At 37.4% G+C, this 27,949-nt stretch overlaps 1 protein-coding gene across 6 annotated transcripts in view; it reads left to right on the top strand.

The window, feature by feature from the left end:
* Positions 1-27,949, top strand: part of DCUN1D4 (defective in cullin neddylation 1 domain containing 4) — a 65,967-nt gene that overhangs the window by 8,492 nt on the left and 29,526 nt on the right. For 5 of the 6 annotated variants that reach the window (XM_036227946.1, XM_036227944.1, XM_036227947.1 and 2 more), the window contains exons 2-5: positions 11,607-11,677; positions 11,852-11,891; positions 18,858-18,972; positions 21,808-21,899. In XM_036227946.1, the coding sequence (XP_036083839.1) occupies positions 11,607-11,677; positions 11,852-11,891; positions 18,858-18,972; positions 21,808-21,899 (318 nt within the window). Of the gene's footprint in view, positions 1-321; positions 11,678-11,851; positions 11,892-18,857; positions 18,973-21,807; positions 21,900-27,949 lie in introns of those variants that run through there. The other variant, XM_036227945.1, reaches the window with a different exon arrangement.

Below are 27,949 nucleotides of genomic sequence, written 5' to 3'. Positions count from 1 at the left end.
GTAATGGACAGTTGAAGTATGGGGCTTTGGCGTCTGGGTTAGAGGGATGCCCAGGATGCTTTGGGAATAAATAGGGATTCATTAAAATTAGTCTTTAGGCAAGGATTAGTAATTGTCATGTGGGTTTAGCTTTTGAAGTTTTATATGTGAAGAAGAGGATCTGTGTGCACCTTGTGGGGGGTGGGTGGGGTGAGAGGGTGCTGTCCAAGCAGAGGAAGCAGCATAGGTGAGAGAGAGTATTGAGGACTGTGGCAGCATATGGGAGTTTGGATTGTGGAGTGAAAAAGGGGAGGGGAGGGAAGACTCAGGGGTGGTCAGGAGCTGCAGGAAGGAGGGCTGAAAAGAGGCATCAGGAAGTGAGAGAGGGAAAGAGGGAAGTCAGAAGGTGGGTGCAGGGAGAGAGGAGGAACAAAGGGGAATGGAGAAAGACTGAAACACGGAGGGATTATCTTTAAGCTGCTCAACGGCTTTGCCTGATTAGCTCATTTAATCCTCCCAGCAGCCCTCTGGAGTAGGTTGTGTACTGTTGTTTTCCCCATTTTACAGATGAGGAAGCTGAGGTGAAGAAAGGTTAACTTTCTTCAGGGTCACACAGCTTGTAAGTGCTGCACTGAAATTCTAACTCAGGCATTCTGACTCCAGGGTGTTGGTGCCCCACGACTGCCAGTGAAGTAACACTCATTTTATTGGTGTTTTTCATTCAATCTTTGTGGTAACCCTGCAGACATATCGGAATTCCATATTTTGTCATTGGCCTATGAATGATGATGCAGAGCCATTTGATGTGATTATCTCTGTTTTGCTTTTGGTTCTGTTCTTCTTGGAATAGGTCCCAACAGGATCAGGGTCTAGTATGAATTCCTTCTTTCCCATTCTTCTTCTCATTTATGCCATTTTGTGGGTAATAACAGTAGGCATTTAAAAATGGATTCAAAGTGGACAACTGATTGTGGGGGAAAAAAGTATTTCCATACTCTTTTTTAACTCACTGGTAAAATAGTCATTTTTATTCTTAGATTTTATTTTAAATAATCATCTGTATTGAATATTTTTTAAACACATATATTTTGAAAATATAAGGAGGTATCTAACAACATTGCAGAAACTACTAATGTAGTTTTTGTGTAACATCTTTGAAATTTTCTTCTTTTTATATAGTTGAGGGTGCATGTAAGTGTTTTTTCCTTTTAAGATTTTTTTTTCTGCAGATGCCTGTAATTAGACCACAGATTACTTTTTTTATTAAATGGAGAGCTGAGAAGGATAGTTGTACATTCAAGTCTAGGCAACTGGCTATTGAAGTCAGAGTTTTAAAGACCCATCACCTTGTCATCCCTTCTGCCCTGTCTTTACTTTTTGATCTTTTAGGTTCAATCTGCCTTAGGTTCTTCTATGTTCTGATAATAATAGGGATTAACATAATGAACCTTTATGAGTGCATAGTAATAAGTCAGCACTCTGCTCAATGCTTGGCTTGTACCATGTCATTTAATCCTCACAATAGCCTTGTGAAAAGGGTCCTGTTATTCTGCTGTACAGATGAGGACACTGCGGCACAGTGAGGTTGGATTAGGGGCAGGGTCACTCAGCTAGGATGCTGCAGAGCTGGGACTCTAACCCTGGGCTTTCTGCTGCCACAGATGTACTCTTTAACCTAAATTTGGGCTCTTGTAACATTAGCAAGGTTAAAGGATGATTTTTACTCCGAACTACCGAGTGGGTCTGTGTTCTTCAGTGGGGAGGGTGGGATTAAAGAAATGACTCTAGGGCCCTTCGTACCTTGCCACATTTGGAGTGCAGCCAGACCTGGTGTCCTGAAGTGGCCAACTCCTTTGATATAGTTCCCACAGGCACATGCTTTGCGGTGGATGACGGGTGCTAGGTGGCACACTGCCTCTCTAGGGTGGATGGTTTCTCCTCCCAGCCTCTTTTATGGGTCCTGTGAGAGTTAGGAGGAAAAAGCCAGCAGTGGTGTGCTTGGATGGCTTTAACTTCGAATCTTGTGTTCAGTGAAAATGCTGAGTCACCTACAATGACCTGCTTTCTACCCCTTAGTGGTTTCCCTTTTCCATGCTCACCTTTTTAGCTTTGTGCCTTATAAATAGCAAATGTTAATAGATGAGAATAAAGTTAACACCCTTGTCACTGTTATTTTGTTTCTTTAGCTTATCCCTTGGCTTTTCAGCCTTGTAATCTTTTCCCTGAGTCTTGTTCTGTTTTCCACATGCTGATAGGGTACTTGTGAATGAGTTGGATTCCTGTCTGTTTTGTGCTGCGACTGTTCCAGAAATGGATTGGCTGCCAGCAGGTTGGGGGTTGAGTTGAGGATGGGGACCAGACTCTCCTCTCTGGTTGCACATTAGAATCACCCGGGCTGCTTGAGAAACGAGGAACACTCTCCACTCCCATTTTTATTTCACTGATCTGGATTGGGGCTCTGGCACTGGCAGTTTTTTAAGCTCCCTGGGTGATTCTGATGTGTAGTCATGGTATTACTTTTAAGTAGCTTAATTAGTGTGCTGGCTTTGGTTTGGGCTGTGGTAGAGATGGCTCAAGAGCTGCAGCAACTCTTCCCTGGGCCCTGCACTGGGCGGGTAGCACAGACCATTCCTGCTCACCACGTGACATCATGGCCAACACTCAGATACACTTACTGTGTCCCAGGTACTGTTCAAAGCACATTGCAGCAGCAACTTATTTAATCCTTGTATCCTTATGAGGATGGCACTATTATTATCCATTTTGTAGATAAAGAAATTTTTATTTTAGCAATGAAGGGCATGTAGAATGAAGCTGACCCACAAACCCAGCTTTTTGGTTTTCCTAGTTTTGCGATATGGAAAATTCATTTCGAATCTTTGTGTTTTAAAAATTTGGTCTGGAACATGAATATATGTTTGTTTCTACAAATGAGATGTATACCTGTGCCATCCCATATAGCTAAATGGCTGTCAGTTGGTACGCAAAGGTGTAAATTGGTATTGTAGATCATGTAGAACACTACTTTTTTATAGAGTCAAAGAAAAATAGACTTTACTTTGTGGTAGGTTTTATATTCCAAGTCATTTTGAGGCAGAACTCATTTTTAATCTTTTTTACTCAAAATTTCATTTTGTACTTTTTTTTTTTTAATCACATGTTTGAGCTTATATATAGATCTGCACTGACTTGTGCCCTGGCCTGCTCTTTACTCTGGCTATGGTAACCTTCCAGGATACTAAGCAAATCTAACATCGGCATTTTAAACATCCCGTAGTCTTGTTGTCATAGACCCAAATCAACACTCCCTCAATCCCATGTGTGTTTCTAGTCTCTCTTTCATAGTCAAATTTCTGGAACAAGTATTTTATGTTTGACATAGTCTGTTCGACCTTCAACCCACTTCCTTCTGGTCTCAGTGCTGGCTTCGAAATCTTCGTCAACATCACAGAGTAACCTACACAGTGCTAAACTCAGTGACTACATATTTTTAAAGCATTCTCCTGTTTATTGGTACATATTATATGCTAGGCTTTTGCTATTCTATGTATTGGGATACAGTGGGGGAACAAAGCAAAAGAAAGTCCCTGTCTTCATGGAGCTTGGGCTCTAGGGAGAGCGACAGAGGCTAAATATATATAAAAGATAATGTCGTCACAAAAGACCTCATCTTGTATGATTCCACTGCACAGAAAGTAGACTAATGGTGGCCTAGGGCTGAAGGAGTGAGAGGAGAAATGGGGAGTGACTGCTAATGGGGTAATAAAAATGTTTTAAAATTAGATTGTGATGATGGTTGCACAACTCTATGGACACACTAAAAACCATTGACTTGTGCACTTTAAATGGATGAGTTTTATGGTTTGTGAACTATATCTCAATAAAGCTGTTAAAAAGTGTCAGAAAGTGACAAATGCTATGCAGTGATCTAAATCTGGTGAGGGGTGGAGGTGCTGCTTTGGATAGGGAAGTTGGAGAAACCTCAATGACGAGGTGACATTTGAGTAGGTATGTCAACAAAGTCACCTGTCAGGCCTTGTGAACATCAGAGGTCGGTTGTAGAGGCAGAGAGCATATTAAATGCAAAAGCTCTGAGGTAGAAATTCACTGGGTATTGAAGGGAGTGTGTGGCTGGAATGGAGTGAGCAAGGATAATGGTATGAGATGAGTTGGGTCAGATAACTTAGGTCATGTAGGGCTTTGTGAGGACTTGTCGAAGACTTGGATTCTTTTCTTTTATGCTGCAGTAATAAATCCAGCATCTCAGTGATCAGAATCAAAGGGCATTCAAGGCAGGTTGGTGGGGGTCCCTCGAAATTATTGCTATTTTCATCTCAGTCTATCTAAAACCGACAAGAAAGAAGGCTTCTGTTTCTGGGAGGAAGAAGACAAGGCAAACCTAAACAATGACTCTCATCTAGACTACACCCTTAACATCAAATTTTTTTGTTTCTCCATATCACTGAGTAATACTGACCTTTCAGGAGAATGGGCCATGTAACTCATGAGTCGGAGAACCCATAAGCATTCCGTGTTGCATCCTAGTTAGAGAGGCCTAAGCCTGCGCTGCTAAATCATGCTCTTGTTCTGTCCCAGAAACTGTTAGGATGAGTGCCAATTTTGATAACCTTTAATTTTGTCCAGTTCTGTTTTACTTTTTTGGTAATGACATGGTCATTATTCTGCCAGTGTCCCAGTGTCCCATGTGGCCCCTGGCTTTACTGGTTTAATCATTTTCGTTGTCATCAAAAAGCAGTTATTAGGTACATACTTGTGTATAGTGCTGTGTTAAAGACTTTTATACCTGAGAGCATTGCTCACTGATTGGCCAACTGGAGTTTAGCTAATAATAAAATACTTTTTTGACTCTTTAGTAACCAGAAGAAAGACGTGTACTTGAAATAGAAATAACATTGGTGTTACTGCTGGTATTTTCTCTGCACATCTTTTCTTTTAAAAAAAAAAAGGAAAAAAAAAAAGATTGTTTCAGATTTGGCCAGTTGTAGTAACTTAAAAAAATATTACCCTAAGTTTGTATACTTGATTATTGACTGTTTTGGGTGGGAAATACTATTGCTTTTTTTCCTTTTATGGATCATGGAAATAAATTAGTGTTTGCTCTGATTAGAGATAAGTTAGAATGGAGGAATGGGCTTTGGGCTGGAAATTAGAAGATGTAACTTACTCCCAGGATCCGACCTGCCTTGAGTTAATAAAATGAGGAGAATGAACAAAAAGACATGCAACACAGTGGCTCCCTCTCATTTCTCAATTGAGTCTTAGTGGTGTTTCCTTATAGTACAGTCACATTTTATAAAGAAGTTGGTTTAAAGTTCATATGTAAGGTGACAACCACCCGTATTAAAAATGACACTGGAAATACTTTCAGAAGGTGTTTGGTTGGAGATTGTCTCAGATAAATCCTGCACAGCCGGTTCTTTCCTCTGGCGTTGGAACATATCGCTGGCGCTTCATCTGAGCATCAGTCGAAGCCGCTGGCTCACGTTTAGGGACCAGGTTTATGAAAAGTACATCTCTAAATGCTAGACTCATACGGTGTTGTGAGATGCACAAAATGTGATTGGCACATGGAAACTGAGTGACCATGGGATTCATGTTGCCTCTCTTTTGTTCATTAAATAGAAGCGAAGGCAGTTACTGAGACAACTGAAAATTACCCGCCCCCCGTCGCTTTTTTTTTTTTTGCCAAGTGAATAAAGTTGAATTTGTATGCGTTAAATATGGATATTCTGCAATCCCACTGCAGTTAGGATTTTTCGTCATCATTTTCACTGCCACTGTCTAGCTTAATCATTTCCCACCTCATTCAGTTCAAGTAGTCTTCCTGACAGGCCGTTCTAATTCCAGGCCACCCATCATGTATGCCACACATTTGCCATAGGGTTATCGTCCCCCAAAAAACTCCCAATTTAAACAACTTGTGTGGCACCCAGACTCAGAGCAGTGCTTCTCAGACTTCTGCCATCCTTTTGCTACGGCAGAGGTTCAGTGAATTATGTACCCTCGGGGTCCTGGGAGCTTAGCTTAGTGTGGTAAGATTTCTTTAACGTTTTATGCCATAATTCTGTTTTTGTTTTCATGTAAAACTCTTGAGGATGTATTACCATTGAGTAGAGTTGGTGCTGTTTGAATGTGCCATGTTTATCTGCAAACTGTCTGGAGGTCCAGTTGGAAATAGAAATCCTTAGGAGTTTAAATGTAAACTCTGAAACGGGATTCAGTGTTCATTTTTGAACCTTTGCTTTCTCTTTGAGTTTCTGACTATTAGCATGCTGCTTCTCACATCTGAAGAGCTAATGGAGTGGATGCACTGAAATGGCCTGAACATACTGAATTTAGGTTTTGGTGCCTCTGTATCTGCATTCATTTATCCATTGAGTATTCCTTGAGCACCTAGTATGTGATATGATGAAGTATGAGAGCTAGCCATGTTGTTATTAGAGGGAATAGGGGTCAAGGCAAAGGGAATAGCATGTGCAAAGGCCCTGAGGTAGGAGCATGCTTGGAGTAGTCACAGAACAGCAGGAAGTTCACTGTGACTGAGAAGAGTGAGGCGAAGATGAGTAGGAGATGAGATTGCATAGATGGGTAGAGGCAGAGTGTGCAGGCCCCTGAGTTCATGATATAGGCTTGCTTTAGCTTCGTATGCCTTACTCTTCCTTCTGTAATTTTTATGTGAAGATGGAATTAATTTTAATTTGTTTACATGCTAGCTAGTTGCTCCTGTATTTACTGAATAATTTTCTCTTCCCCATTGATTTGAAATGCAATTTTGTTACATATATTGATTACATATATGTTTATGCATACGTACATAATTACATACATACTTGTTGATTGAATCTTCCATTGGTTTGTCTTCTTGCACACGTACCATACTGTTGTAGTTATTATATAGTACTCCCCTGTCGTCTGTGGAAGATATATTCCAAGACCCTCAGTGGATGTAGGTAGCACCAAGCCCTGTATATACTGTGTTTTTTCCTAGGCATACAACCTTTTCACTTAAAAGAAGCACTTTGCAACTTCTGTTTGGCATATCCAAAGTGCCTGCATCACTACTCTTGTACTTTCGGGCCATTATTAAGTAAAATAAGGGGTACTTGAATGAACATAAGCACTGCGATAGCTTGTACTTGATCTGACAATAGAGAGTGCTACTAAGTGAATAATGGACAGGAACATATATGCTGGACAAAGGGATGATTCACATTCCAGGTGGGCATGAGATTTCCTCATGCAGTTCAGAACAGCACACAATTTAAAACTTATGAATTCTTTATTTCTGGAATTTTCCATTTAGTATTTTCAGACCATGGTTGACCACGGTCAACTGAAACCACAGAAAGCAAAACCATGGATAAGGGGGACTAATGTACCTTTATATTAGACATTGGTAAACTATAGCCCACAGGCTAAATCTGGTTCCCCACCTAATTTTTTAATAAATAAAGTTTTATTGGAACACAGCCATACTCATTTGTTTATGTATTGTTTAGGCTGCTTTTCAGCTACAATGGTGGCACTGTTGCAACAGAGATCCTATGGCCCACAAAGCCTAAAATATTTGATCTGGCTCTCTACAGAGAGTTTACCAACCTCTACTTTATATTGTGTATTGATATATGATAGGGCAAGTTCTTCCTCATTCTTTTTTAACAATTTCTTGGCAAGTCCAACATGTTTGTCCTTTCAGATGAACTTTAGAACCAATCTGCTAAGCTTGTCTGACTCCCTTTCCCCACCTCTTTCTTGGGGTGGGAAACTGGGGGGCACCAATAGGAACATGATCGTTACATTTAATTTGTAGTTTAGTAAAGAGAGAAGTGATTGCTTTACAATACTGGGTCTTTCCATTCCAGGAATATAATATCTCTACATTTATGTTTTTTAGTCAGCTTTTATTGTTTCTTCATTTGAATGTTGAATATTTAGGTTTATTCCTACATGTATTATTGCTTTTTGTTGCTATTATAATTGAGATGACCTCACATCTGTATTTTACAAGTGACTATGGTATAAAGGAAGAGTTTATATTTTTAATTTGTTAAAAATATATTAAAACAATTTAATACATTTAAATTGTTTCTGACCCTCTTATGGAAGTAAACTACTATAAGCCTGTTAATTTTGATTCTTTTTGGTTTACGGTCATGGTCTGAATTTACCCATAATTGTTTTTCATTCCAAATATTTGTATCTCTGTCTGTATTGAGGGGCTCTATACCTAAGGTAGTTTACGGGAATGGACCTTGACCCTCTAAGGGGCATTCATTTTTTTCTTTTATGTTATATAGGTTATAGCAAATGGTAGTTACAAAACAACAAGAAGAACCCAGAAACTTTTTGTCCAGTCAGCTTTTGTTGGTAGTTTTAAGAATACCCCCAAGATTATTTAAGTAAGCTGTTTATCAAGCAGCCTGTGCCTTTATACAGAGCCATTCATTGCTTTTAATACAGAACATAGGGTTTGCATGGCACACAGGAGAGTCAAACCCAGTCACTGCTTTACTGTAGAGAGCCATTTGATCATGGAATAAAGTTGACTTAACCTAGCATTTATCCTTCAGAATTGAAATATGCGCCAAAGGAGATTTTTATGAATCAGTTAGATATCATATTCCTAAATATGTTCTCTGTAAAGCATTTGATCTTTGCCCTTAACATCTATTCCTTAAGGATGTGAAAACTGTTTTAGATTTTAAGGGCTGTTACTTGCCCTGAGCACTGAACAGATGAATCATTAATTTAATATCTGTTAACCTTTGTGGATTTATCTTTTAATGACATTTTTGTCTCTTTTCCTTGAATTCGTGTCTTCTGTGCTGCACCTTCCTTACCTTACTGAAACTAAAGAAACATCATTCATGTTGCTGATTCCTTTTTTTCTTACTTTTTTTTGGGGATGCGTGAAGTGATGATGAGGTGGTGAGGGTAGTAGACATTTGATGTGGAAATAGACAATTGCTGACATATGTGATTCGTGAAATAGATCTCATTACTCTTATTGCCTGTAAAGTGAAACTTTATGTATAGAATGTGGTCTTTAATGCTACTGTATAATTTTCCTACTATGTAGAGATTACCTTTGGCCATTATTATGAACATCAGTTGGTGGTGGGTGAATATAGCAATGCCATCATAGGCTTTGGAGATGTATCAGGCCATTTGCCTCTATCAGAGGGAGTGCCAACTTGGGGGTTTCTGAGGTGCGACTTGACTTGGACATACAAAAATTAGAGACCATTTTAGAAGACCATGTGTGGTGGGAATATAGTGATAGTTGATATCTTTTATTGAGCATGTATTATGGTCCAGGCATTGTAATGGATGTCTGCCACATCTAGGCATTGTAATCTCATTTTACAGATGAGGGCATTGAAATTTAGGTTAAATAACTGGTAAATCTGGGGTTCAAACCAGCTGTCAGACTCCAGAGAGAGGAAATAAAGTACAGTGGTATTTGTGCAGTAAGTGTATGTGTGTGTGTGTGTGTGTGTGTGCGCGCGCATAAGAATTTAGCAATTTTAGATTCTCTTATGTGAATTTTGACAGTTGAATTGACTTCAAGGTGGTGAGAAAAGTGTGGCGGGAAGCCTGGAAACCACTTGACCTTTGGCAAGCCCCTTTCCTCCTTCCTGTGAAGCCTCAGTGAAAAAAGAATCAAGACCCATGTTTTCTGTTTTTCCTTTTTTTTGGCGGGGGAGTCTTGGAGTTTAACTCAGGATTTAATTTCAAAATGATACTGTAATGTATCATTTGTTGTTTTGTTTGTTTGTTTGTTTTGTTTTGTTTTGTTTTTATTGAGAGAGTACAAAAAGGGGGTGGGAGTTGTGGCTCAGTAGTAGCTGTGAGGGGAGGAGTTTGTGTATGGTCAAACTTCCCTGTGGGTCAGGAGAAGGCTGTCGCTTCTAGCTTTAGAGATCTCTGTGTGGGTTTATTAATTATAAACATAAGTATGCACATATACATACACTCACACACCCCTAATGCTTTTAAAAACTTTTCTGTGCAGCACACTAATTATATGGAAGAGGTTCTGTGCCGTATTATGTCATCATTTACCTTAAATATGGCTAACTCATTCAGATGCCAAATAATTAACATTTGTTAATATTTGAGGCCCATTTAGAACCTAAGGCTCTACTCTGGTTGTCTCTCAGCCGAAAACTCTGGTTCTTTGGACCATTTTTGATGGCTGTGACTGCGGTGTTAGGTGTTTGGCAGTACACGTATGTGTGAATGTATGGCCTGCTGCTCCTGACAGTGGAATGTGACTGTTAAGGGCTTTGCTGCCTGCTGGCCCCTCTGCCCTGTAGGCCAGCTGAGAACTGGATTACTGCCACGACTTAGAAAAGAAAGTAAAGCTTTCTAAATACTGGCAGGGAGAACGGCTTGTTTTCCAGATTCAGAGCAGCAGCCCAGTGTCCGGTCTCCCTGCACAGAAACTTGTGATGTCTGCTCTTTGGGTCTGTTCTTGGCATCTCCTGAATGTCCCGAATAAAAATTCCAGTGAAAGGAGATTTTTTTTTTCTTTTTATCAGCATGGCATAACTTGGAGAGATACAGTATCTTTTTCAAGGTTACTTTCAGAACTAACCTTTACTAACCTTTATGATGGATAGTAAAGAAAAGCAACTAATGTAAATCCTGATGTTTTATGAAAATACATCTATTGGTGCTTATTCAAATATGAAATTATTCAGACTTTTAACTCATTTTTACATAGCCTATTATGTATGCAAGCATACTTTATAAAAATCATTTGAAATGAGAGATTCAAAAGCCTACCAGTTTAACTTATAGTTTTATGTTGTACAGGAGTCCAAGATGGAACAACTAAAATTGTTTTATATATATGATTTAGTATGTAATTCTGCAACTGTGGGAGATGATTCAATGTGGATACATTCTTTGATTTGGACATGTTACTCTATGAGCGATTTCTGCTGCCGTGTTTCTGGTTCTGTGGCCCATTTATTTAATATTGCAGTACTAGTTACTGGACTCCATCACAGGACTCAGCCGCCCAGACTCAGCTTGCAGGATAGTTCTTTGATTTGTCTGTGTTTGACTAATAGGAGGGGGAGGGGCTTAGATGCCTTTTTTGCTCACTCTGTTGTATGAGAGCCAACAAAATAAATATGTTGTAAGAACTGCCAAATGGTTGAGATGCTTTTCTATTAATTTCTTGAGGGGAGCTTGATATTTTGGTAGTAATTCTGGGAAAGAGAAAGTAACATGTTTCATTTGGGATCTGTCTTCGATTTATGTGACTTGTTTAATTTGCTAACATTATTGATATTTTGCTTTTAAGTTCAGATTCATTGCTAGTAGGATTTTATAACTACTAAAGTATTTTTGTTTTACCTTACAATTCACATGAAAATTTCATGAACGTTAACATTTGGTTGGGATTTTAACTTTATTCAGACTTTATTTCTAGGAGATAGGTCAGTAGTTGCATGTTATATTTTATTTAATAAGTACCAAATTAATGGAGAGAGTATTCAATTGTATCAAAGCATTTGTTTATCTTCTGAACTTTTTAATAAACTTTGCAGTATGGGAAATAAATGACAGAATTTCCCCTTTTTCTTTTCAAGACTTTCAGCTGAATTCTCATCTCTCAACACTGGCAAATATTCATAAGATCTACCACACCCTTAATAAGCTAGTAAGTCAATCTTTTAAAGAAAAACTACCAACTGTTTAAAATAGTTGTTTTAAGCATATTTGGTAAAAATTTAGATAGGGATATTAAAATATCAGCTATTTATAAAAATGTTTGTTTTTAAAACTTACAGTATGGTATGTGATTTCTCAGTAATGATGAACATATTTCTTGCAGAATCTAACAGAAGACGTTGGCCAAGACGATCACCAAACAGGTATCTGTAAATGCTAACACTGCTTAATTTTAAATAAACTTCTTAATGTAAAGTTAGGAGGGAGAAATACTAGCTGAGACTGCTCAGCATTGTAATACATTCCATTATCAAGTTGTTACTTGGTTGAGGATTTTTTTCAGGGTACGTGAAGGAAGCCATATTACCATGCCTTCCCAGCAGGAAATCTATTCTAGGGCTCTGCTTTAGGAAAGAGTACTTTGATCTCTTTAAAGAAGCTGGGGAGTCTCCCTACTGGTTTCAAGATACTATTTCTCTACCAAACTATTTTAGTATATACTAAAAAGTTACTGTAGTAATGTAATTTGAAAGGTATTCCATCAATGTTTGTTCAGTCTAGATGAAAGATAATTTGATAGGTATATGGGTATGTGTTTGTATGTGTGTGTATGTGCATGCGTGTGTGTGTGTGTGTGTGTGTGTGTGTGTGTGTGGTACAGGTCCTGAGGATTTATGAATGGGAAAATTGAGACGATTATTATAAATGATTCTTTAGCCCTGTAGTTCTCAAACTTTAGCTAGCATTATCATCCCCTGGGAAGGGCTTGTTACAACAGATTGCTAGGCAATACCACCAGAGTTTCTGATTCCTAGAAACTCTGGGTACCCCAGAGTTTGCATGCAGAGTTTGCATGTCTTAACAAGCTCCCAGATGATGCTAATGCAGTTGTTCTGGTGACCATACTTTGAGAACCACTTCTCTAAACCATTGGTTATCATAAAGTTTAGAAACTTGCACTTGATCTATAGTTACTAAAACTTTAGCAAAAATTATTCAAGTATTTTTTAATTTTTTTTGAGAATTACCACAATAATATATATGAATATATCCTTGTTGGAGAATTTTGAATAGCACAAAAGTAAATTTAGGAGTAAAAAGTGACAGTCTTCTTTCATGTCTCCCAATCCAACCTTCCCCCTGTTTAATGTTTATTCTTTCAAACATTTTTATACATGCGTATATTTTTATGGTAGTGTTTTTTTGTTTAGCTTCAATGAGATCATACTGTATATACTATGCGGTATCATTTTTTCATGTAAAAGTATATCTTTAAGGTTGTTAGGATTTAGAACTCTCTCTCCCCTCCCTTCTCCTCCCCTCCCTTCCCTTCCTTTCTCCTCTCCTTCCCTCCAAATTGGTTCAGAATCAATTGAAAATTAGGCACAGGAGACTCATGGACGTGGACAGTGGACTAGTGGTTACCAGAAGGAAGGCAGAGAGGAGGGAGGTAGATGGAGTAAAAGGGGTCAAATATGTGGTAAATGGAAAGAAATCTAACTTTGGGTGGTGAATACACCATGCAATATATATACGACATCCTGTTGAATTATGCACTTGAAACTTATTGGATTTTGTTGATCAATTTTACCCCTCTTCAGTAATTTTCAATAACTAAAAAACATTTATATTAAGTTTAGAAAATAGAAACAGACCACAACTAAAGTCTTCACCCTCAAAATAGAGTTCAGTTCGGTGGGGGGGGGGGGGAGAGGGGAGGGGAGATAATTAGGCACAAGATGAAGATTCAAGTAACAGGTTTGTTGGAAAACACAGCTTAGTTGAACAGCAAAAGTGCAGAGGCTTTTCAGTATTTCACCTGAATTAGATAGCCTTACTTTTAATCACTGCCACAGCTAGGTGAGCACAGGCCAGCACACCCACTCTTCCCTTTAACCTCCCACTAGTCACAGTGCAAGGGTTTGAGCTTCTGTTGGCAGGATGATCAGGAAGGGAGTTCAGAAGGGACTAGAAGAGAGTTCAGGCGGGGCTGGGCCCCTTCTCCCTGGATCACCAGTTAGGTCAGATACTCGCTTCCAGGGGAAGGAGTGAGAGAAGTGGGCAGCCTGTGCAGGAATGTTCTAGAAGGCTGTGCCACAGAGTGTCCTTACACCAGATCTTTTCGTTTCAGTAAATATAGATCAGTTCAAAGACAGTTAAAAGCAGTTTCCTTAATAATTTAAAAAACAGCGTACGCACATGGTTTTAAAACAAGTGTTGAAAAGGTATAAAATGAAGGTTTCTGTCCCATTTTATTACCTCCGTTCCCATCCCCCACTAGTATCCCATATTTAATTTTCTAGAGGTGACTCATATTCTTATATTTGTTTGTCAAATGATGATGATGATGATGATGATGATGTAATTTTCCCCCCAAATACAAGTATATGTTTGTACGTGCCTCTTGTTTTTGTCATTCAGTATATCTTGGAGATCTTTTCATAGTAGCACATTTGTAAAGCATTTGTTTTCTCTTTTAATGAATGCATAATTTCCCAATTCATGAATATATTGTTTCTTCTGATATACATTTAAGTATGTTTAACTTTCAGCTGTTACTAATAACGCTGAAGTATAATTTTCAGGGCTAGTTTTAGTAGTTAAGGAACAAAGTGCATATCTCTCCTATTCTGGAACAACATGTTGTAGGCTTGAGGGATTTTTTTTTAAAACTTGAGTTAGTGTAGTTTTGATTTTTAAAACTGAATTTTGTGTTTGTAAACCTTTAAGTTGTCTTCTGCTTAGCTAAGGTAATAAAACCTCTGAATCTTACACATTTTATAGTTAACTTTGGACTTTGGATTAAAATGAGTATTGTTACTATAGTAATTTCACATTTAAATCTGAATATGGAAATTTAATAACTGTAAGTTATAATTAAGGAAAATGAAAGTAGAAAGTGTATTTTGCTTCATGCTTCCTTTTTTGCCCCTGGGGACAGCGAACGTGTCTGACATTTGGCATATGACATGCTGGTTCAGTGCCTGGTTCCGTGTAAGTGCCAGTTAATATCAATTAGTATTAGTAATTTTTTAGATTTGTCTGTTTCATTAAAATGTCTCCAACTAGTTAGAGCATCACTTATGATTACCATAGCTGACAGATTATACTTTAAAAATTAAACAACATTAAATCTATAATGTTTGGAAATCTGAGCAAGTTATCTCTGTAGCGGCTCCTCGAATCTCTTGGGCCAGCCATAGTCTGAGCAATATCTGTAACAACTGTATATAGAAGATTCAAACCTAAGTGCAAAAGAGGCCAGTATCTTCCTGCTCTGTCTCCTCTAACAATTTTATTTGATGCTTTCAATCTTCTCCCACCAAAAGAGAGAGAAAAAGAGAGACCAACAGACACAGAGAGAATTAATATTGGAGAAGTAGCCCAAGATACTGGGAGTAAAAGAAGCCAGAGAGGACAAAAATTGATGCAGGAAGAAGGTGATAGATGTCAGAAGTCAATGCCATTTAGAGAGAAAAGAAAGGAAAAATTCTGTGCCTTAAATAGTAGCATAAAAATTGTGCATTTAGACACTAATAGTTTTACTCAAGCAAGTAAACTAGTTCAATGATCTGTTCAAGAAAATGAAATGAAATATTAGGTACTGGTAAGGTATCTTAAAATATAATCTATCAACTCAAATTACTATATCTTTGTTACATTGTTCAGTGAAAAGTGAGGTGAAATAGCTCTATAAAAAGTATTGCAGTGGCACAGTGTACCACGTAAAATGTTATTGAGTGAAGCTGTGCTATATTCAACAGACTTGCTAAAATGAAAAATTAGACAGTGAGATTTTTGCATTGGAACATGCATTTATACAAAGTTCGGAAAGTTCGGAAAAACTCTAATTTTATAGCTCTCTTATTTGGGGATGACTAGAAATAGGGCACAAAATTTTATGTGTCTTACAGAAAATGAATTCTGAAAAAGACTTTTTTTACTTGAAGTCCACATGCAAAATTATTAAAAAAAAAAAAGAAAGAAAAAAATAGAGGCAGTGGAATACCTACTTAGATAACATTTATAAAGATAACATGCTTTGTTAAATTATCATCAAACTGACAAGCTGAATAGATAGTAAAGGGCCTTTGGCCTGATCCAGGTTAAACTCAAGTTGCTCTTTAAAATTGATTTTCCAGGACCAAGTGTTAGGATAGATATGTTGGAAAATGTTGGCAGTATTTCTAATTGTTTAATGTGGGAAGAATGGCTATATTCATTCACTACCTGATTTATTTGAAAATATAGTTGGTTAATAGAATTCATTTGTTCTCTTTAAACACTGAACCAAAAATAAATTTAAACTCAAATCATAACCCTTGAGTAAAAAATATAAACAATTTTTATTGCCTTTCTAAGAATCATATGGATACCCCAGCATCAAGAAAGAGCTTCTAATGATGGGAGAGTTGGGAGCGTTGATTTCACTCACTATTCATCTAACATGGAAATATTTAGAATACCAGAATATCAGACAAGATAATATTAAAGAGTCTGAATCACAGTTTGGGATTACTAATTGAGATTATTCTCCTCCTTTTCCTTTTTCTTTATTATGAGGAAAAGGCTGTTTCTCTTTCATGTGTTCCTGCCATACATTTCTTATGAGATTGAGATGGCTCCCTAAAATGATTTTTATCACTGCTTTTCCTTGCATGATTGTCAGAGAATGAAAGCTTGTAGCTCTGATCATTTCAAATGAATTTGTGGGTTTCTTAAAGTTCATTAGGCAGTCGCTTTTATTTGTTAAGTGTCTGTTGACCTAGGCACTTCCAGGTGCTCAACTTTATTCTTCATTTTCCTTACATGGAGTGGTAATAAGACCTCTCAGATTCGTGAAGGTAAGATAACTTTAAAAGTGCTCTATAGTTATTATATAAAACATGCCCCTTAATATCTTGCCTGTCTCTGTAATGTCAGATTGTTTGTATCTAAGTAGATACTTTTAAAGGGTTAAAACAGCTTATTCTTTGAAGCAGATGAACATTCCATAACGTTCTTGTTTATGTAGTATTTTGCTTACTATTTTTTTTTTAGTTTAAAGATAAAATTCAGTTGAAGTAGATTGCTGTACAAGTTGAGTCAGTAAAGTCTAAATTTATACAAATACAAATTTGTAAAACATTCATTTAAACTGAGATATTTTTATTATAAAAAGACATCACGGAGTTATTTTAAGAAGCAAACATTCTAGAATATATGTATTTTTAAAAAAATCCTACCTGCCAGGAAACTTAAAGTCAAGTGTTTGTTTTACTGAGAAATGGAAAAACATTTAAAGAGATGCTGTGTTATCTTTCCATAAGTGTTTAAATAGTTGGAAATATACTGGTTTTTTTTTTTTTTAGCAGAATTTGATTTACACATGTTTTAGAAACACATTTATTTAACAGATATTTATTGGGAGTCTACCGTGGGAGTCTCAGTGTATGTACCTTACTGTATTAGATGCTGTGTATGCACAGGTGAACCAAAAGAGGCCCAGCAAGCCAGCATGTACACTTAAAATCCCTAGTTGTCTCTCTTGCTGAGGTAGGATCCTGGGAGTGATGTTGGGGTGGCAGTTGTGGGGCACACAAGCCTCGAGTTGTATTCTGTCTCTGTATTTTGTTGATTTGGTTCATGTTGGCAAATTAGTTTAAGTAAACTTAGTTTTTCTTGGCATTAAAAATTGCTTTTTTATGTAGTCCGAGACTTTTTTTTCACTGTCATCGTGTGTTCTAGGGTTCTACCTGAAGAGCTCTGTCTTTAGTTTTCTGCTTTTCAGCCTCTGCTTTTATGGCCGAGTAGAGGCAGCAGTAAGTTGAGGCAGAGAGCTTGGGCTTTGCTGCTGGCACCTAAGCACCTATTGAATTGATGTTTTTCACTCATAAAACTCCTAAGAGCTAGATACCACAGTTCTCATTTTTCAAATGATGCACCAGAGACCCAAAATAGGTCAGTGATTGACCAAGCCACATAGTTAGGTGAAGAGCTGGAAGTCATTCATTGACTGTAGATCATTCAAACCCCAGGACCCCTATACTCTTGTCTCGTGGCTCACCGAGGACTCAGGCTCTTCTACCAAGAGGCCAGTGGAAGGAATAAAGATATGCAGTCCAGAATTCACCACGTAACACTTCTGAGACCTTAGAATGTCAGTTAAATGCCTAAGCCTTAGTTTCTCCCATCTGTCGAGTAGAGATAATTATCTCTACACTGCTTATCATTCAGGGTTATTGTGGGAACCAAATGACATACCTGATAGTACTCGTGCCAAATGGAATATTTTAATTATAATTGTCTTATAATTTATAATGGTTTAAGACAATTTGAAGCAAGATGTCAGTGTTTGAATCCCAATTTTACCCCTTGCCTAACCCTTTCTGCCTCTATTTTATCATCTGCATGGGCAATAATGATGTTTTTTTCATAAGCTTATTATGAGGTTAAGTGAGTTAATACGTGTAAGTAAGTGTTAAGAACAGGGATTAGCTCACAGTAAGGTGTCAGTAAGTGTTCCGTGTTGTTATTGCCTGTTATTACATTTTAATATTTTTTACCAAATGAAAGGTGTGCTTCTGAAAACTGTGATGGAAAGTGGTAGAATCTTCTTCAAGTGGCAGAAACAAACCAAGAATTACTATGGAAATTTTGATTAAGAACATGTCAGGCTTCTTCCCAAAATAATCCAAATTCTGTTTGTTTGTTTGTTTGTTTTTTTAAAAAAACAAACCAGATATTTTTGAAGCTGAAGAGTATTAGGAGTGATATTTTTACATGTATTTTAGACTCAAAGTGGTTGGTTGAACTGGCTTTGCCTAGTGAAGTACATTAATGAGATAGCAGTACAATTCTCTTACATTGACATGTAAGAGAAGCTGAAAGCTTTAATGATTTATATTAGTATTTTTGGAGAGTAAACTGTAGTTGTGGTAACTATTTCTGGTGTGATTTTGTGGGGGAAGTATTAACTTATTTGTGTCATTGCTAAAATTATTTCTTTATAACATTTTCTCAAAGAGGAACTAAAAATCTTTTTTTTCCCCACTCATAGCATTTACAGATAACATCTAAACCCTTTACAGTACCAGCCATGAAAGTTTCTAATTTGACTGGGCTATTTTTTTTACAAATGTTGTGATGTGGTATATCTTAACCTTGTGCCCTTTGTCTCTGTTTTGTAGGAAGTCTGCGGTCTTGTAGTTCTTCGGACTGCTTTAGTAAAGTGATGCCGCCCAGGAAAAAGAGAAGACCTGCCTCTGGAGATGATTTATCTGCCAAGAAAAGTAGACATGATAGGTATGGAACAGAGACAGTAGATCAAAACTGATGACATAAGTGTCAGGCACTTTTCTGCCTAATCCAGTAGGTCTTCTAAGTGTACAATGCCAGCTGGAACTTTGTTTCGGTTCTGCCAGGTGAATTTTCAAAGTGTAATTACTTCGTGTCGCTTATTTTGTGTGTGTTTATAAAATAAAAGCAAATTAGGTAATTTGAGTTTTTAGAAATTAAAGTTTTATCTTAATCCACTGATCCACCAAAACTGGTGTAGAGTTTCTTTCCTTTCTAGGGGATGCAGTCTGCCGGTTGTTATGCATCTGTTCTCTGAGACAGTCTCCCTAAGTATGCCACAGCAATCTCCAGTAGTTGCCTTTGCAAGGCACCTGGACCTGGCTGGAGAGAGCTGCCTGTACTGAATGCTCTGAGCCTGCCTGGAGTATTAGTGAGTGGAGCTTTATTCTCAGAAGAGTGAAATTTGCTACAAACCATGAAAAACAAGTCTGTTTAAACCACTTCTCTTTCAGACAAGTGAACTGTTAATTTTGGTGACTCCAAAGCTCTGTTAGACTGGTTTATTTTAGGCGTCCTTATTGTTTCACCCTGATCTTTGTCAGTCAGTTTTTCTTCTCTTTCTCTCTTTTTTTTAAACAATGAACAAACATCATAATTTTAATTCTTTCTTCCTTTTTTCATCTCCCTCCCTTCTGGCTCTGTAGGTCACTTTTCTAATGGGCCCCAACTTTAACATCTGTAAATCAAGATGAGATTTTTCTGTCTTTCTTGCTGTGATATTTAATATGCTACAATTCAGTTGGAGAGATAGAGAGGTTGACTCTGAAAATGTGGAAATAATGTCACTATTCATATCCCAAATGAGTAGAAACTGTTAACTAAAAGAAGACAGTGGTGATTTAGACCAGTGATTTTCAGCCTTATGAAGCCAGGTTACTTGTTATACTTTCTTGGTGTTGATGTGATAATGGGGGAATTGTTAAATTCTACTAATCACATAACATTTTATGACTATATAAAGCACTTATTATTTTTTTCACTGCAGAACAGTATAATTGAGTATGATAAACCCAGTTGAAAAAACTGGCGATTGAGTTGCAAGAGGGCGTGAGGTACTCTTAGGATAGCATTTCTGTGACCACCCAAGGGAGAAGGAGCTATCGCGTTATCTGAGTTTCATACTTGGTCTTTTTTTTTTTTTTTTTTAAATAACTTTATATATTGTTCATTCATTTTAAATGTATAAATTAGTGATTTTTACTAAGTTGTGCAACCATCACTATGAACCAGTTTTAGAAGATTTCCATCACCCCTGTTAGACCCCTGATGCCCATTCAGTCACTCCCTGTCCCACCCCGGCCCTAGGCACCCAGAAACCTACTTTCTGTTTCTACAGATCTGCCTTTTCTGGACATTTGATATAAATGATCTTTTTGTGTCTTGCTGCTCTCACTTAGCTTAACTGTTTTTGAGGTTCATTCATGTAATAGCATCTATCAATATTATTTTCTTTTATTTGCTGAATAGTATTCCATTTTCCCTTTTTATGTAGAGTATGTTTAAGCAATTCAAACATTACAGCGTCATATATAGGTCTCCAGATTATTGACCGGTTACAGACTTTGAGCTCAGGAATGTCGAGGCCCAGGATTGGAACGTATCTTTTTGAATCCTTGGCCAGTATCTACCTCTGTTTCCAGGTAGTATAGCTACCTTTTATAAAAGAAGTACAAAACCAGTGGTTTGCAATATCAGTATCTTCACACCCATGTTCTTTTTTTTTGGTATTTAAACTCAGAATCTCTAATTAGAGGTATTACCAATATTCTGGTGAATGCCTAGATGATGAATCAATGCACATTAAAAAGAATTTTACATATGATTTTTGTTATATACTATGTAAATAAAAACTATGTTCATAAGTGTTTATAACTATTTAGGCAATTTAAAGATAAATAAGGGATAAGAAAAATATATACTCATAATTTTTCTGTCCAAATCACTGTTTTAAAGATTCTGCCTCCTCCCACCTCCCCAAGTAAAGAACATCTCAGTCTTCAACCCCAGGTCATTATGAAATAAGGAATTCCTGCGGAAGGGCAGAGTGTCGCAGGAGGAGGTTGCTGTGCTTCTTGATTCAGTTCTCCAGTTTAGGCTAGCCATGTCCACAACACGAGGGAATTATAAGAGAATGGAAAGAGCCAGGGTTTCTCTATACTTTTCTCTCCTGAGTTTTTTAAGGTTCTACTAATCAGGAGGCCACCCAAGGGACTTTTATCTCATCAACCTTTACCTGATTTTTTTTTTCTGGAGGCTTGGATACAGTTTGATGTTTCTTTTTATTTTCTTAATGTTCCCTTGAGGTATCTAATATTGAACAGATTCTTCCTTCGACTGTGCTCTGTGCCCAGCCAGACTCATAAGGCACAGAAGTCAGGAGAATTTAAGGTGGAGACATGAGTGAGTTCTAGGGTCATCAACTGAAGAAAACACTATAGACATTTCTCACTGTAGCTCACTATTCTGTAGTTAGTTCTGGCTAGTAAGGTAGAGGGAAACTATCAAATACCTATTCTAGTCAGTTCTTATTGATTCTTTGTTAATCAGAGAACAACCTGTATGAAGTGCTTACCACTTAGTTCTGTATTGGGTATGATTGTTTAGAACTGTAGTTATAAAAGCTGAAGCTTCTAAAAACAGGAAGTAAAATATCTAAAATGTACTTGAAATACTAATTGAATTGATGTCTGGTTTGGATAAATGAATAGAATCTATCAACTATTTAAAAATAACTCAATATCTTTACTTTAAATAACTTAAAACTGCTTTCTCAATTTCTAGCATGTATAGAAAATATGATTCAACTAGAATAAAGACTGAAGAAGAAGCCTTTTCAAGTAAGAGGTGCTTAGAGTGGTTCTATGAATATGCAGGTATGTGGTCATTTATATCATCTAAGACCAATCCTCATGAAAATAAAGACTACCTTAGAGAACATTAAGGAATTAAAAAATTTGTACTTTTTGAATATGGTTTGTATGTCCCTGTTTGAGGGAAGAATACAGTTGAAACAAATCACCAGATGTCCTATTTATAGCCAGCAGCTACGCCAAGAGAATTCAGAACACTAGAAAGGAACTGAAAAAGATGAAATGCGTTTGAGAGAAGTACTTTGGATTGCTAGGAAACCTATTTAGAATGTCGGTAATGGATGATTATTTGGTTTACACATTGAAGTTAAAAATAAGCTTTGCTGCTTTGAACCTTTGATGTAGTGCAATGGAATTTCTTATATTAATTGTCCCTATTTTGAAAGGTCATTTGGCAGAAAATGTTCGTTTTGTCACTTAAATGTGTTAAATTCAGTCCTATTTTTTCAGCTTATAATTGGTTGCATAATTTAATACTGAAATATAGGGTTTGTTATTGTGTCTGTGTATGGTGTAAAAAAGAAAGAAAAAATTTCAGACAAGGTTACACTGAAGGTTGCTTTACCTTTCCTGTTCTTTACCTTATTTCCTATCAACTTGACTATGCCAGCAACCTTCCAAACAATTTTCCTGTCATTAATTCACCCCCAGCTCCACTAAAAAATCCCTGCTACCTATAGGATAAAAGACCACTAATGCCTGCCATCCCTTTGCCTGGAGTGCTTTTCTCCATTTTTTCATCTGACAAGCTCTTGTACATCTTTAAATTCCCTTAATTAATTTACTAGCCTTCTTTGCACTTCCCTGGGACGTTGTTCTTCACCAGTTCTGATACCCTTTTATTGGGTGTCAAAGTGAGGATTCCTCCCATGGCCTGATCTTACCATTTTTCTCCACCCGTTTTTCTGGTAAGAGCCTGTACATTTGGCCATAGTGGTTATACCAGGGGATTGAAAGGTAACCCAGCCCGGGCAAATTAGAAAAAAATCTCCTGGGAGAAGAGCATCTTTCTCTTCTGGTGCTGGACTTAAAAGGATGCGATCCTGATTCTGGTAGTCCTTTGGATTTTTGTGAGCCACCTAATATCTTTCTGGTGCATTCTCCTTCATTACTTGAAGTTATTTGAGTTAGACTTTGTTTTCAGGACGTGGACACTAGTACAGACACTTACATAGTATTAGAATTTATCTGTTTTTGCATTTATGTCATAAGAACACAAATCTCTTGAAGATGTTTTATATTCCTAGTAAAAGTGATCGGCACTTTTCCAAGTGTTTGGTACATGGGTGCCGAAGGAATGAAGAGTTTTCTCTATTTGTATAACTTTGACTATCAACCTCTTTTACGTTCTTTTATTGGTCACATTTATTGTTATGAAATGTATTATAAAGAGTAAATTTTAAACAGAAAAAGTACACTTAATCCCACCATTGTAGCATAGCTATTTTGATTGTTTTTTTGTGTGTGTGTCTTTCTTTACAAGCAAATAAGAATTTTTCCATAGTATAGGCCACAGTTTATTTTCTTTAAAGAGAGAACAGGCTACAACTTTCCTCCTTGTTTTCTTTTCTCTGGCTCACAAAGATGACATTTGGGATAAAGCTTAAGCCACATTCTTTAGGTTCCTTGAGATCCTGCTGGATGGTTCCTTATAGATCATTCCTAAGAAGTTTCTGTAGCTGTGGCTATCCCTATTTTTACATCCCTCCCCTTTTTGTTCTTTTCTTATATCTTATTGGTAGGGAAAATGGTTTGAAATTGGGATTAATTAAAAGCCCTAAGTGGCACCTGCTTTCACTATTCATATACCCACCACATGAATAAAAACCGTAGACCAGTATTATTCAAGGATGACTGACGGGTTGTGCTATAGATTTAGTCTGTGAGAGCAGGCCAAGGCCATTCCCTGCACTTTAACCCGGTGTGAAGTGGAGGGGGATAGGTGCCTTGGTGGTGCAGATGTTTCATGTGGATGGACCTTTAGTTCTTTACAGAGTTCTCAGTTCTGCTCCTCACTCTGCTGTCTGCTTTCCATGGCTCCTGCAGCCTGAGCCTGGCTCCTCCAGCTTCTGCTTGGCCATTAACTCAGCCCTGGTTTGCACATTTTAGGATGCAGCCTTCTCACTTTTTAAAATCCCTGTCAACTCATATCCGATTCTCAGGAATTTAATAAATGAAAGCCACTCCATTGGGGGCTCTTCCTCCTATTCTCTGTGGTTATAGGTTTACTGTCTTCTGTATTTTAGTACTTTAGTTCTCCGTGACCTTAGGAAGGATGGATGCAGGGGGAGGCGGGAGCTATTATTTAGAACTCTATGTGAAGCTAGAATCTCATTTCTTTTTATTAGAGTGAAAATAACCAGTTTTACATAAATAATTTATCTAATGATTTATACCTTCTGGGAGTATATCTAAAAATAAGGAATTAAGCCAAGTACACACGGGCTGACAGTGATTGCAGAGTTATGCTGAAGCTCACATGGGTAGGTCGTGAAAGCTGTACAGGTCCTGACTAGAGGTCCTTAGTCTTTATTACGGAGTTAAGTGCTATAACAGAATTGGTTTTTGGTTCACCAACATGAGATTAGGGATCAGGAACAGGTGCTAAATGACAAAGTCAGCGGAGGAAGAGATGTTAAAAGCTACAGAAGGAGACGAGGGAGGGGGCCACCCATTTGCCTCAGTGACACAGCATGGTGTAATTATGAGAACTTTACGCATTGTGAAAAAGGTTAAATGTATCTAGTTAGGAGACCCTGCTGAAAATGGCAGGGAAAGTGGGAAGACCACTTTTTTCTAGATTATTGTCAGTGTGTCTGCCTTCCAGGTGTATCTCCAGAATCTTGTCACCAGGGCATTACATAGCTTATTATTTTAGAGTTAATGTTTTCTTAAACTGTCTTCCTCAAACCCCACTTCTAACCCAGTGGCATATTTGTTAGAGTTAAGATTGTTCAGTTCTATAGGTTAATTGATAAATTAACCATAATCCTAGTGAACAATGTGATTACAGCTAGATCTAAAGATGTGTGTGTGGAAAGATAATGAAACAAAAAGTTTAGATAGCAGGATTATGAGTAGCTTTTAAATAATGTTGATTGACAAGTTACGTTTTAATGTTTTTAGGATAAAATAATTACTTTTAATAGAGTCATGCCATTGCAGATAATACTGTTAAAAACTTGCTCTTTTAAAACACACAAATGCAAGTGTATACAATTAATACAATAATGGCATTGCATAAAATGTAAAAAAAAGGAAAAAGAATGGATAATTTTAATATGCCACTGCACAGGGTACATCAACAAACCTTTGAGGGCTTGCTACATGTCGGGCTCTGGGGTGCAGTCAACAGAAGTGCTGTGCTCATTTTCTAGTGTGGCAAGTAGACAAATCCTGAAGCATCGTCTTCGTAATGAGTATTGATAGAGAGAGGAGGCAGTAACCAGGATGGAGGGCGCAAGAGTGGGAGAACAAGCTGGGAGACACCCAGGCCTAGTGCACAGGCATGCGAAATGCAGGTGGCTAGCTAGGCTCAAAAATAGGTTACAGTGATAGAGCTTTTTTAAATCAGGAAGAATGGGAAAAAAGGGAACTATACGGTAAGTTTTTGTTCATCCTTGTGCAGCCACCTCCAGTAAGTCCTATCAGTCGATAACCAAAAAGGCATCTTTTCCTAAAAACAAAACCATTAGCAAAATAGGAGTAGATGGTTATTTCCTTATGAGAATAAATATTCTTGTTGCCTAAATACAGTAGCGGAATGATAAACATATACACATATATATTTACATACAACCAAGTAAAATGTGTCAGCTAACAAGAACAAAGTAGATGTATGAGTACTCTCACAGAACGATTATCAGACATATTTAGTGAAAAAAGCGAGATGTACAATTTGTAGATATAGCATGAACCCATGTTTGTAGATAAAGAAATTTAAACTGCACTTAGTCGTGTATTTGCACATACATAAATACTTAGCAGAAAGATCTGGGAGGATACACGCCTAACTGGTAAGGAAAGGGAGAAGGCAGACTTTCTCTTTTTACTATATTTTACTTGGACTTTTCTCCGTTTGAACATTTACCATGCAAATTATTAATGTATTGTTTGGGTATTAATATACATGAGTACACACACACACACGGGCATATCTGTTCTCGAACCCAAAAGCCAGCAACATATCAAATGATAAAATGATAAATGTATTCCCATTTAAGTCAAGAATGAGATAAAGATGGCTACTCTCACTATTCTTATTTGCCATTGTTTTGGAAATTAGTTTAGAGGGAGACCAAGATTTAAAGCAGAGAAGTGACAAGACTTTCCAGTAAGTGCTCCAGGTGATTTTAATATTCATCCTCTGTTGAGGACAAACAGTATATATATTTATTGTGGTTTATTATTCCTAGCATTGCATGGGGTCACAGAGGATTGCCTGACCCAGCCTCTGCTGGTGGAGGTGGGGAGATTGGGAAGGCTACCTGTCTGATTTTGTCTTTAGTGATTGAAGGAGTTACCCAGGTTAGATGGGGAAAGAGAGAGGAAGATAGCTGAAGCCACAAAGAGTAGCATGGTGTTGGATGTGTCAGTAAGTGTGTGTAGAACAAAGCTGTGTAAATGTTTCTGGATCTTAATTTTTATTCATTGAGAAATTTATCGATTCATTTATTTCCAAGATACTTAATGGAAAGATAGGATGTTGAAAAGGTAGAAAGGCACTAGATCATGGGGTACCTTATTTGCTATGCAAAAACTTTGGACTTTAGATAGTTGGGGAGCCATTGAAGGAGCGTAAGCTAGGGTGAATGTGTGCGGTATGGGTCAGAGGGGCCAACGCTCTGGAATTAAGGAGATCCTGAGACTGCGGCAGTAATTGAAGTGAGAGAATAAAGCCTGAATAGGTCAGCGCAGGATAGGTGTGATGATGAAATATTTGGAAGGAAAAATTGGCAGCACTCTTGTTAGCTGATTAGCTGTAGAGAATGTAGGAGAAGGGAGAAATCCAGGTTGACTTCCAGGTTTCTATTTCTGGTGGCGTCACCAATTGAGAGAATACAGGTAAAATGTGAAATGCAGGAGAGTAGTTTTGGGGCAGAAGATGAGTTTAATTGTGGCAGTTAAAGAGGAGGTAGGGTAGCCAGGCAGTGATGTGGTAGGCAGTTCAAAAGTAAGGGGGAAAGTTTGGGCTAGAAGGATATCTGGGTAGTACCTGAAACCTCAAATTTGGTTGAAATTTCCTAGGGAGAGTATATAGAAAGGACTGGAAGAGGTTTAAGGATGGAACTCCGCACATTAAAATGAACAAGTTGGGAGAAGGAAAAGAACCCGTAAAGAAGCTAGAAGAGGAGAAGTCAGGGAAACCAGATGAGACAGGGCACTTCCTGAAGCCATGGAGTAGACAAGGTTTGGCAAGAAAGAATTGCTTCAGATTTTCAGACATCACAGAGAGGTCAAATAAAATAAAGATGGACTGTGTCCATTAGATTTGGTAATTAGGGTTATTAACCTTGATAAGAAGAGTTTCAGTGGAGAGATAAGCAGAAACCAAATTGCAGTGGTTGAAGAATGTGGTAGAGATAGAACATGTGGACAGTTCTTTCAGGAAGAAACAGCTAAAGAAAGAGCTTTATTGCCTTATCAAGAACAAAAATACTACTTGATTGCTTTTCTGTGTAAAATAAACAATTATGTTAGTGGCTCAATTAATTCTATAAAGAATATGTGGTTCTTTGCTATGTTTCCAAATATTATTGTACGTATTGAAATTATTATCACAATAAGAATAAAGCTGTAAGCTGCTTTAATAAAGCACAAATTGAACTCAGGTAGCCTTATTTTTAAACATAAATTAATATATATGTATACACATACACACATAGAGATAAGTTGAGTTAAATGTTTATGCGGAGCAGAATCCTTTAAAGATATAACTGAAATTCCAGAATATTTGTAAATTTATGCTGAAGGAGTTATGGTTCTTAAGTGTTACTTAATTTTAGTTTACTGTAATAATAGATATTTTGACAATACTACTACAGTAGTAATAT

This window comes from Rousettus aegyptiacus, unplaced genomic scaffold (genome assembly GCF_014176215.1).
Source record: "Rousettus aegyptiacus isolate mRouAeg1 unplaced genomic scaffold, mRouAeg1.p scaffold_m13_p_10, whole genome shotgun sequence".
In the NCBI taxonomy this organism is placed as follows: Eukaryota; Metazoa; Chordata; class Mammalia; order Chiroptera; family Pteropodidae; genus Rousettus; species Rousettus aegyptiacus.
The sequence above is the reverse complement of the archived record's forward strand: the minus strand, read 5'-3'. Positions and strand labels throughout refer to the sequence as shown.